Source organism: Dipteris shenzhenensis, chromosome 13, assembly GCF_047967505.1.
Source record: "Dipteris shenzhenensis isolate YYH24624 ecotype China chromosome 13, Dip_SZ_1.0, whole genome shotgun sequence".
NCBI classification, from domain to species: Eukaryota; Viridiplantae; Streptophyta; class Polypodiopsida; order Gleicheniales; family Dipteridaceae; genus Dipteris; species Dipteris shenzhenensis.
The window spans coordinates 29674936-29685837 of NC_141608.1; the positions used below are offsets into that span (position 1 = coordinate 29674936).

At 41.5% G+C, this 10902-nt stretch overlaps 1 protein-coding gene across 3 annotated transcripts; it reads left to right on the forward strand.

Annotated features, from left to right (window-relative positions):
* The first annotated feature begins 948 nt into the window (after window positions 1-948).
* Window positions 949-5880, forward strand: LOC147895270 (pentatricopeptide repeat-containing protein At5g27110-like). 3 transcript variants are annotated; one of them, XM_087384042.1, is made up of 3 exons: window positions 949-1247; window positions 1370-1409; window positions 1525-5880. In XM_087384042.1, the coding sequence occupies exon 3, from the start codon at window positions 1989-1991 to the stop codon at window positions 4401-4403; it is 2415 nt and encodes an 804-aa protein (XP_087240168.1). In that variant the 5' UTR covers window positions 949-1247; window positions 1370-1409; window positions 1525-1988; the 3' UTR covers window positions 4404-5880. The 3 variants fall into 3 exon arrangements, with proteins under 3 accessions (XP_087240168.1, XP_087240166.1, XP_087240167.1); XM_087384040.1 differs by having other exon boundaries at window positions 1547-5880; XM_087384041.1 differs by lacking the exon at window positions 949-1247 and having other exon boundaries at window positions 1268-1409.
* The last annotated feature ends 5022 nt before the right edge of the window (window positions 5881-10902 follow it).

Consider the following 10902-nt stretch of genomic DNA (forward strand, 5'->3'; position numbering starts at 1 on the left):
ACACGAGCCCGTGGCACTAGGGGAGCATGATTGGCCCGATTTCATCATCTAGGCCTAGATAATGGCATAACATGAATTTAGCTTGACATCCAAGTCCGCCCGTGCTAGTAAATACATCAATAACTGCATCTCTAGGCTTTGTGAATGTATGTAATAGACACCTGGGTAGATGAATAACATTCAAATAGTATCTCGACGAAATTAAAGCCATGTATTGCACCAATACTAGTAGGTATTCAACTTACTTGTAAAGATGATTTGACCATTCTGCACTCCCAAGTTCAAACATATGAAATGTCCTTCATGGTGCGCTCAAAAGGCAATCGGGCATTTTGCTCGAACATCCAAGTCCTGTCTGCTTCAAACAATCAAGAATTCACCACTTGTCCTCACGTCTTGTCCATGTTGGGTGTCTCACCCATTACCTTCCACTACAACACACTCATTAATAATGCCCTTACCTGTAAATGTTAGCATTGAAACATTTAAGACCAATATCATTGCAATGTACTTGTGCAACATACATAAGGAAGATCATTTTAAATTCCTTACCTTCTCAGTACCATCATAGAGGTAACTTGCATCTATAAGTAGTGGTATATACTATGTAAAAAACAACCTATCTTTTTCGCATGTTGTGGAAATGATTTGCCAGGATGAGAGCAGGGATGCGTTAATCGAAGCTACACATATATAGAAATATAAATCTCGGCAAAATTTTAGCAAGCTAGCTTTTTTAGTTTCATAATATTTGTAGAACATATTATATTTTCTTTTGAATTTAAAGAAAAAATTATAAATCCTTGTGAAACTTTAAATTTTGCGTCATAAAAGTTTAAAATCTTGGCGAAATTTTCAAACCTTTATTTTCATTAGGGAATAGAAACGTTGGACACCAATACAAAAGTTTTGCTTCTTAAGAAAGCTAATGCAGTCAAATGGCAGCCGAGAGAGCTTGAAATGTGGGATGATTCCAACCGAGCATTGGATTGCTGAGAGGAAAGATCCTCTCAAGAAGCTTTCCATTCGTGGACAGATTGTAGGCTACAATTTTGCCGGAGCTACTCTACATGGGGACATAATTCATGCTGAAGCTGGAATGCTGGACTCAGGAGCTCCCTGCACCCGTCTCTTTGTTAGCTGTTTTTGGTGGAAACTGTACAAGACGGCCATTGCCGCATGTCACCGACCCCTGTGGCCTGTTCCGGTGCCGGGAAACGCTCACTGGCTTCTTCTCAACGCTCATCGTTTGATCGTCATTCCTTGTGATGTTCCGCAAACTTGAAAGTGATTTGATCGTGATTTCCTTATGATGTTCAGCATCAGCAACCTTGAAAGTGGTTTGATCGTGATTCCTTGTGATGTTCAGCCACCGTCTGCGCAATTTCTACAAGGCCAAGCTGCAGGGGGTGAGAAAGCTCATTGTTCTAGCAATTACGCATCATAACAACCTCAAATGCTTGTCTTCCTGTCGAAACATCCCATAGAAAGTATGCTTCTCCATTCTCACGTCTCTATTTACAGAAGGAAGCGTGCTAAAGCGCAGGTTGAAGAAGACTCGGTGGAATTTGTGGCGACAGGCCAGATATCCAGGAGGAAGTTGAGATCAAACAGGCGCTTTTGCATGATGGGATTCCCCGCACACGAAGAAGCGAGCAGCGCCAAACGGCTGAGGGCGAGAGAGTTTTCGCTGCTGGGTATCGGATAGCGGTCGCTGTGAAGGTCTGAGAAAGATCTTTTGTGTTGCATTTCCTTCGGTGATCGATATTCAGCTTCCAATAGGGCCCTGACTGGCTATGGCGATTTCACTATCATCTTGGATTTGAATGCAAAGTGGAGGTTGGTAATACCCTTGTTGATATTAATGTCAAATGTGGGACCTTAGAAGATTGATGATTTTCCCAATCGAGATGTTATGTCCTGGGTCCCATTCATCGCAGGATATGTACAGCATGGACAGGCTTCTCTGCTCTTGAACTTTTGACAATATGCATGAGGAGGGCTTAAACCAAGGCAGAGCATTCTTAGCATCCATTTTGAAAGCATGTGGTAGCATAGAATCTGCCAGGCTCATACATGACCATATTATCAAATGCGGATTCAAGTCTGATTTGTTTTTTGGCAATAGCCTTGTTGACATTTATGCAAAATATGGTAGCTTAGATGAGGCACGCAAGATTTTTGATCAATTGCAAGATCGAGATGTGGTGTCATGGGGTGCAATGATTGCAGGATATGCCCGTGCTGGCCATGGTCGTCCAGCTCTTGATCTTTTTAAGAAAATGAACCAGCAGGGCATGCTACCTAACAAAGTCACATTCCTGCCAGTCTTGAAAGCTTGTAGCAGTGTTTGTGCACTCGCCGAGGGTAAACAGATAAATGAACACATCGTCAGAAGGGGGCTTGAGTCAGATATTGTTGTTGCAAACACTCTTATAGACATGTATGCCAAGTGCCGAAGTATAGAGGATGCTCGTAAAGTATTTGACAAACTGCAAAATCGAGATGAAGTGTCATGGGGTGCCATGATTACAGGGTATTCAGAATATGGACATGGGGCCCACGCTCTTGAACTCTTTGAGAACATGCAAGAGGAGGGAATAAAGCCAAATAATGTCAATTTTGTATGCATCTTGACAGCGTGTAGGAATATAGGAGCTCTAGGTCAGGGCAGGCTTGTTCATGAACAGATGGTCAAAAGCTGTGTACTACCAGATTTGATGATTGGAAACAGCCTTCTTGACATGTATGCCAAGTGTGGAAGTTTAGAGGAAGCACAACAAGTGTTCGATGAACTGTCAGATCGGGATGTGGTTTCATGGGGTTCATTGATTGCGGGATATGCTGCTCATGGGTATGGTTCTCATGCTCTTCAGCTTTTTGAAACCATGCAACAGGAGGGTGTGAAGCCGAACAGAGTAATATTCTTGTGCATCTTGAAAGCATGTGGGAGCATAGGTGCGATAGGTCAGGGCCGATTGATACACTATAAGATTACCAAAAGTTCCTTCAAATCACATGTGACGATTGGGAACACTCTCGTAGACATGTATGTCAAATGTGGTAACCTGAAAGACGCATGCAATGTGTTTGACACACTGGTAACTCGAGATGTGGTGTCATGGGGCGCACTGATCGCAGGATTTGCTATGCATGGGGAAGGATATGCAGCATTCGATCTTTATGAGAAAATGAAACCAGAGGGCATAGTGCCGAATGAAGTTATTTTTCTGGGACTTGTCAAAGCTTGTTGCAGCATTAGAAATCTGGTGCAGGGCAGGCAGATACATGACCTGATTATTGGAGCTGGAGTTGAACCAGCTGTGGTTATTGGTAACGCCCTTATTGACATGTACTTGAAGTGTGGAAGTTTAGAGGAGGCATGCAATGTGTTTGATGGGTTGGCAAATCGTGATGCTGTGTCATGGAGTGCAATGATTGCAGGATATGCTGCAGATGGTCATGGGTTTGCCGCTCTTAAACTTTTTGAGGGGATGCAACGAGAGGGTTTTGCTCCAAGCGTAGGCACAATTCTATGCATCTTGAAAGCATGCGGCAGCATTTCAGCTATAAAGCAGGGAATGCTGATACATGATCCTGTCATCAGAAGAGGACTTGAATCCCACGTGGTGATTGGAAATAGCCTTGTTGATATGTATACGAAATGTGGAAGCTTAGAAGAGGCATGCAGTGTCTTTGACAGTTTGCAGACCCGAGATGAGGTGTCATGGGGTGCAATGATGGCAGGATATGCTGCACGTGGAAACTGGAGGCTGGTTGCAAAATGCCTTGAAGCCATGCAGCAGCAGGGTTTGAAGCCAGGCTACGTGGTATTTACAAGTATTCTAGCTGCATGCAGCAACACCGGTCTTCTGGAGGAAGGATGCCATTTCTTTTGGTCCATGTGGGAACATTATGGCATTGTTCCATGCGTCGAGCACTATAGCTGTATGGTTGACCTTCTTGGCCGTGCGGGATTTTTGCAAGAGGCTGAGGACATTCTTTGGACTATGCATGTACCTCCTGATATCATTGTATGGAGATCTTTGCTCACCAGCTGTAAAACATATGGCAATGAGGAGCTAGGAAGGCAATGCTTTGGGCAAGTAGTCCATTCAGACCCCTGTGATGCATCTGGCTATGTGCTGATGTCAAATCTCTATGCTGATGCTGACATGTGGGAGAATTCTGACAAAGTACAAAAGCTGAGAACTTGTGCAAGCGCCTGGAAGAAACCTGGAAGTGCCTGGATTGAGGTCCAGGACAAGGTACAGGAGTTTATGGTGGGAGGGAAAAGTTGCCTACAGCATAGGAAGATCCATATCAAATTTGAGAGGCTAGAAAGGCTAGTCAAGGGAGATGGGTTTATACCACAGTTGGACTTGGTGCTAGAGCCAATGTGAACGGAGGACAGGAGATTTTCCAAATGAAAAAAAACAGCGAGAAGAAGCTTTAAGGCATTATCAAGGCACCCTTATTTGAACATGAAAATGCTTTCAAATATATCTATACTGGGCTTATTCTGAGGGATGAAATTTCTGAGATTCTATCATCTGTTTTGGTTTTGGTTTCCATAATTGTTACATGACAGCACATCTCCCTTTCATCAAGCTGATGGCTTTGATAAACTGAGACTCCATATTGCTGCTGAAGGAAAGCTTTGATCCCCGGCCACTTGCATCAGCCTCTACGGAAGACAATTTGTGAAAAAGAGAGAATACAAGAAAGGAGCTCAAGTCTATGCATCCTGTCCATTTCCTAACACAATTGATTTTATTAGATGCATATGCTACATGGGTTCTGCATGCAGTCCACATAGGACTGCTATATACAAGACCTTGAACCTAGGAGTGGGAGCCATAACTACTGGTGCCATCTACAATCTGTCAGAGAATAAGGATCAACTCCCCATTTGTAAGCCCCCAAATGAGGAGAGCATGGGAGAGTGACACCTGTAGAATGAACATGGAGGGATAGAGAGGCTGCCATGTGGGCAGCATACAGGCTGCCACATGGACAGCAGATGATTATCCTTCTTAGGTTTATTCATGACCTCACCCCCCAGGGCAGATCAGTCCACTGTGGGACTGTTTTGCTGCTGCCTGGATATATTCTAGTTGTACAAGGGTATATATATACATACAAGGCTGCACATAAGCCATGTGGAGAGGCATAGGGGCTGCAAAGGAGGGAACATTGTGTGGGTTCCAGAACTGGGCAACGACCCAGCAAAGAAGGCAGCCAGTAGGGGTTTTTATAGGCCCCCAACGGCTGGTTGGGTTGGCCAGTTACAGACTGGGTGGGCCAGCCAGCGAACTGGTGGGCAATTTCCAGGATGGTGTCAGCCAGAGGAAGGGCCAGTTGGCCATTTGTTGGGGGCATTCAGCCCTATATAAAGCCCCCATGGGCGGCATAATATATATTAGCAGAACAGCATCACAACCTGCATCAGGTCCTTCACGAGGGCATCCCTGGACACTAGGAGCAGGAGAAAGCAGTAGTGAGGGCGCAGCAGTCCGACATCAGTTCCGGCCTCTAAAAGTGCAGAACTGCACTAGACAAGGTGGACCAAAGTAGAAGCACCAGCAGTAGCAGCATTTGGCCTGTGTGAGAGCTCAGGAATTGAGAAGTAGATGACTCTACAAGTCTCTTTCCTGCACCAATATCTGCCCTTCAGTCATGTTTCATCAGAATTTGCCCATATAACCAAATCAACCTCTTCAACCCGCATGTTTTGTCTTATTGAGTAGGAAAATTTTGTTTCATCAATGGACCGGCCTCCTCTTTGGTGCCAAATGATTGGAAGAGATCCTTGCATCTCTTGACCTCTTGCTTCCTCGTATCACACCATCAACTTCAGCTCACCGAGTGGAGCTAATGGCAACTCCTCGTGTACCAAAGTTTTTTGGGTTAGATCATAATGTTTCCCAATGGATGAGTTTAGTGCATGATTTCTTGGAGCACAGGAGAGGCCTCAAGACATGATTAGGGTAATGTTTTATGAATGTCATGAAAGGGGACACTATCAGACTGAGTGGTCTAGGTTGAAGAAGAAAGAAGAAACAAGAAAGAGAAGTATTTTTTTATAGAAGCCTCTTTAGATAAAGAGCAAAGGAAGGCAATTATGGCTAAATGGGGACATGGGAAAGTAAACGAAGAATGGGATGAGAAAACAATAGATGAGGAACGACAAGAAGAGGACCACCATAGTGGTCAGAAAAAAAAGGCATTTGAAGTATGATTAGCCAATCAAAATTTCCTTTAGGATAAGTCATATAAGCTATGATTTGCTATGAAAATTTAAAGAAAAGGAAGCCCCTCTCACCTTTGGTTAGTTTCTTGCTTTATCTCCAAAGCTACAAAAAGAATGGGGAAAGCTAGCAAGCACAAGGGTGTCAAACAAGAAAAGAAGAAAGACATCATTTTGATAGCACAAAAGGTAGACATAAATGCTGGGGATGATGTGATTGATGTTCAGAGAATTTTGAATGTTTATATTGATGCAGTTGCATAAATAAATGCCATGATTGAGAAGATCTTGATATAAAATATCGTAGTACTACCTATCCTTATCACATCAATATGAGTAAAAACTTTGGGAGTTATGAAGAATTTAGAAGTGGATGTGAACTTTTATTCCAACCATTTTTTGGGTGATCCCTATGAACTAGGCTATGTAAGGTGAAAGCTATTTAAATATAGGACATTGGGGTATTGATCTTGTAGAGGATTGATAAGAAGGTGAGCTACAACATCAAAATTTACAAAAGGAAGTTGTTAAAGAGGGTTATTTAACATCAGAGAGTTGAGTTAGGTATAGATTTGAGAAGTCTAGCTTTAGATTTGAGAACTAGGATGCATTAGCCTTTCCATTGAGTTTGGGAAGGCCTAGGCTATGCAAGGTGAAAGCTATTTAAATATGGGACATTGGGGTATTGATCTTGTAGAGGATTGATAAGAAGGTGAGCTACAACATCAAAATCCATAAAAGGAAGTTGTTAAAGAGGGGTATTTAACATCAGAGAGTTGAGTTAGGTATAGATTTGAGAAGTCCAGCTTAGAGGGCGAGGTGGAATAGGTTACCTTTGGTCTTTGTCTTGCTGCAAATAAAGAGAAGTAAAAGGGGAACGAGTTGATGGAGCAAGAAGATATTAGAGTCACCCGCTAGGTACCGAATGTAGAGCACACCAAACAGGCACCAAACAATTCCAATCCAATGCAATTCTTTTTGGTGACTCACTATCACATGCTAAGAATCATCAATAATTGGATGTTTCGATATCCTTTTACAACTAGCTATCCACAAGTTAGCACAAGATTGGGGTTGAATCCAAAAAGTAAGACAGTTTTGTGGAGCTTCAGGTGATCGGGTGTTATCCAAGCTAAGGCATTAATGAAAGAGGTGACCCAATTTCTAGAGGATGGATTCATCTTTCCTGTTGATGATTTAGAATGGATTTTTCTAGTTGTGGTTGTGTTACACCAAATAAAGGGAATAAGTGGCATATTTGCGTAGAGTGTCCTTTGAATTCATGCACCAATATGGATCGCTTTCCTTTTCCATTCCAAGATGAATTATTAGATCAAGTAGCAAGGCATGAAATGTATTCAATATGGGATGGGTATTTTGTGTAGTTTAAAATTCATCTTTCTTGTTGATGATTTAGAATGGATTTTTCTAGTTGTGGTTGTGTTACACCAAAGAAAGGGAATAAGTGGCATATTTGCGCAGAGTGTCCTTTGAATTCATGCACTAATATGGATCACTTTCCTTTTCCATTCCAAGATGAATTATTAGATCAAGTAGCAAGGCATGAAATGTATTCAATATGGGATGGGTATTTTGGGTACTTTTAAATTCACATGAATAAGGAAGATCAAAAGAAAAGTTCATTTATCATACCTGAGGAGTCTTTCTTTAGATGATGTCTTTTTGGGTCGACTAATGGATTGGCTATGTTTCAAAGGTTCATGAGTCAAGTGTTTGAGCCTTACTTGCAAAACTTCATTAGGGTGTTCTTGGATCTCTTTGATTTACTCTTGATGTATAGATCATATGGAGAGGTTAAGGCCTTGACTTAGCTAGGATTGGTGAAGCAAAACGATGTTCAAATACCTTTAAGCATGATTTGGATGAAACAAAAGTATTCTTATTGGGACACATCGTGTCTACAAAGGCTTGCAAATAGATCTAGATAAGGTGCAAATAATCATGGCTTTGCCAACTTCTACCTGTGTGAGTTGACTTTACAAAGTTCAGGAAAGAGCAAGTACTATTAGTGCTTTTGTGATGATTTCACAAATATCGTGTATCCAATGAACTCTTAGTAAGAAAAATAGTTCCCTTTCATTGGTGTGTGGAGCAACAAGAGTCTTTTCAAGAACTCAAGTAGGTCACGAGAAAGGGCCCAATCTTGAGACCCCTTGATTGGTCTCAAGTCTTTTATCTAAATCCATTTGCATTCAGTTGGTGCTACATTTCTATAAAAATAGGAGGATGGGAGAATGCATTTGATCTATTAATTATAGAGTTGATAGCTTCAGGATTTTACCCAAATTTTTTAGATCGTGCAGTATCCTACTAAAGGCAACCTTCAACATAGTCAACCAATCCCATCTCTACAACCTACATAAAGTATGTGTGTGAGATGGCTAGTGAAAGAATACTCTTAGTGCAAGCTAGTACAATTTAAATTTTGATTGTCCTCATATGAGACATGATCTTGAAGGGTGCATCAAATTTTTTGGCCCTTGCCCAACAAATTAATAGAAGGCCTCCGATAGTGGATTTGAGTTTATAGAGTTGACTTTACACACTCTCCAATTGATTTCAAGGATTGAGATGATATTGAAATGAATATAGAATCAATTGTGTGAAGTTAAAACCATCTCTTGTACGTGACCCACACATGCAAACTGTCATTCCACTGAATATGTCCACTGCCACTCCCATATTATATTTAGATACTTCCCTAACCAGTATTTCCGACTTTTTATCCTCCTACCAGGTTGTCACACTGAAGGGACAAGCAATTTTGGGCGTATTGCTCGATGGTGGTTTACGAGGTCAATATTATATCCAATGGCATGTGCCAACAACTGGGATTCTTCAAATGGGAGCCAGTGTTGTTTGTGATAAAGATGGTGGATCAATGGCATATACAACCAATGGGACTCCTTCATAGTGTTTCAATCACAATGGCAAACCTAACATTTGTGGTTGCCATAGTCGTCCTTCATATGGAAGATATCAGCAATACCTACCCAATATTTCTTGGCAGGCCATGGTTGCAGCAAGCATGAGTAAAAAAAGAGCTATAAATGGCTTAATGCAAAATCCGTTGGTTGATTGGTGTTGGGAATACATTACCATGTAATTCCACAATCCAGAAAGCACCCTGTTTCAGGTCCTCTATAATTTGGTATGGACCATGATATCTCAATTTCAGCTTGCCTAGAAATCTTCCCAATTTGGAGTTATAAACCAATACCAAATCCCCCAATTTGAAAAGTTCAGACTTGATATTTGGGTCCACCCATGCTTTCAGCCTTTCTTGAATGACCTAGATCGTATATTGGCTCTTAATCCAATCCTTCTCTAGTTGAAGTAATTGTTCTTTCTAGAATTGCATTGACTCTTCTGGTTTCATCTTTTCCACCAAAATCTGCAGACTCAAGGATATGAACTCCATTAGGACAATAGCCTCCAAATCGTATACTAACCTGAATGGTGTCATGCATGTAGTAACATTGAAAGCTATTATGTATGCCCACAATGCTGAGTCGAGTTTTATATCCCAATCCCTTTGATTTTTTGATACGGCCATCTTCAGAATCCACTTCATTGTCTCATTACCACTCTCCGCCTCTCCATTTCCTTGCAGTTGGTATATCGGCCATCTTGTGAACCACCATATGCACATCCATCAATTGCTTCACTATGGCATTAATAAAGTGTGTTCCTTGATTTAACACAAATTCGATTGGACAACCAAACCTTGTGATAATATTTTGATATACGAGCTTTGCTGTACTAGCTGTGGTATTACCCCTTAGTGCTTGCAGTTCAACCCATTTAGTTGAATAATCCGTGGCCATCGCCACATACTTGTTGCGTGTATACTGCATTGTCGGCTTGAACGGACCCATAAAATCCAGGCCCCATTTTTGAAATGGCTCCAACAAAATAATCAAACTTAGAGGCTTCTTTTTTGCATTCAATGGATGAGCATATATCTAGCAATACCAGCACCAATTTGCAAACTCATGTGCATCTTTAATGATAGTTAACCAATGGATTTCTTTGCCATGATGTCTCCTGCAAAGTGGCCAATGGATACACCTTGATGTGCCTTTGTTAGCACTGCATTGGTACACATCGCCTTAACAACTAACCCGCACCTCTATGATATAACACATTGACAATCACCATGAACGGTCGTCTCTTCAATGCCATTCACTTCCTTTGATCCAAGGACATCTCCTTTGAGAAAACCCCATCTGTCAAAAACTGAATCATGTTATCATACTAATACGTACCCCAAATAGGCTCTACCTCAAACAAATTTGCATCTAATAGATCATCTAGAATGCCCCCCCGAGGGTACTTCTCCTGAGTCCAATCTGCTAAAGTAACCTACCACCAAATGATGGCTTCCTCTGGTGTATGTACTACTATATAATCAAACTGTTGCAAGAAAATAATCCATCAAGCCAATCTCCCCATTGGTTGTACCTTATTCACCAAGTATAGCGGTGCTTGATGATCTACCATGGAACACAATCTTGTTTTGTAGTAAGTAGTGCCATAATTTTCCCAAGGAGTAGATCATTCCTAGGTCTTCCCTTTTTGTCACTCAATAATCTCTTTCTATAATGGTGAGCATTCGACTTGCATAATAC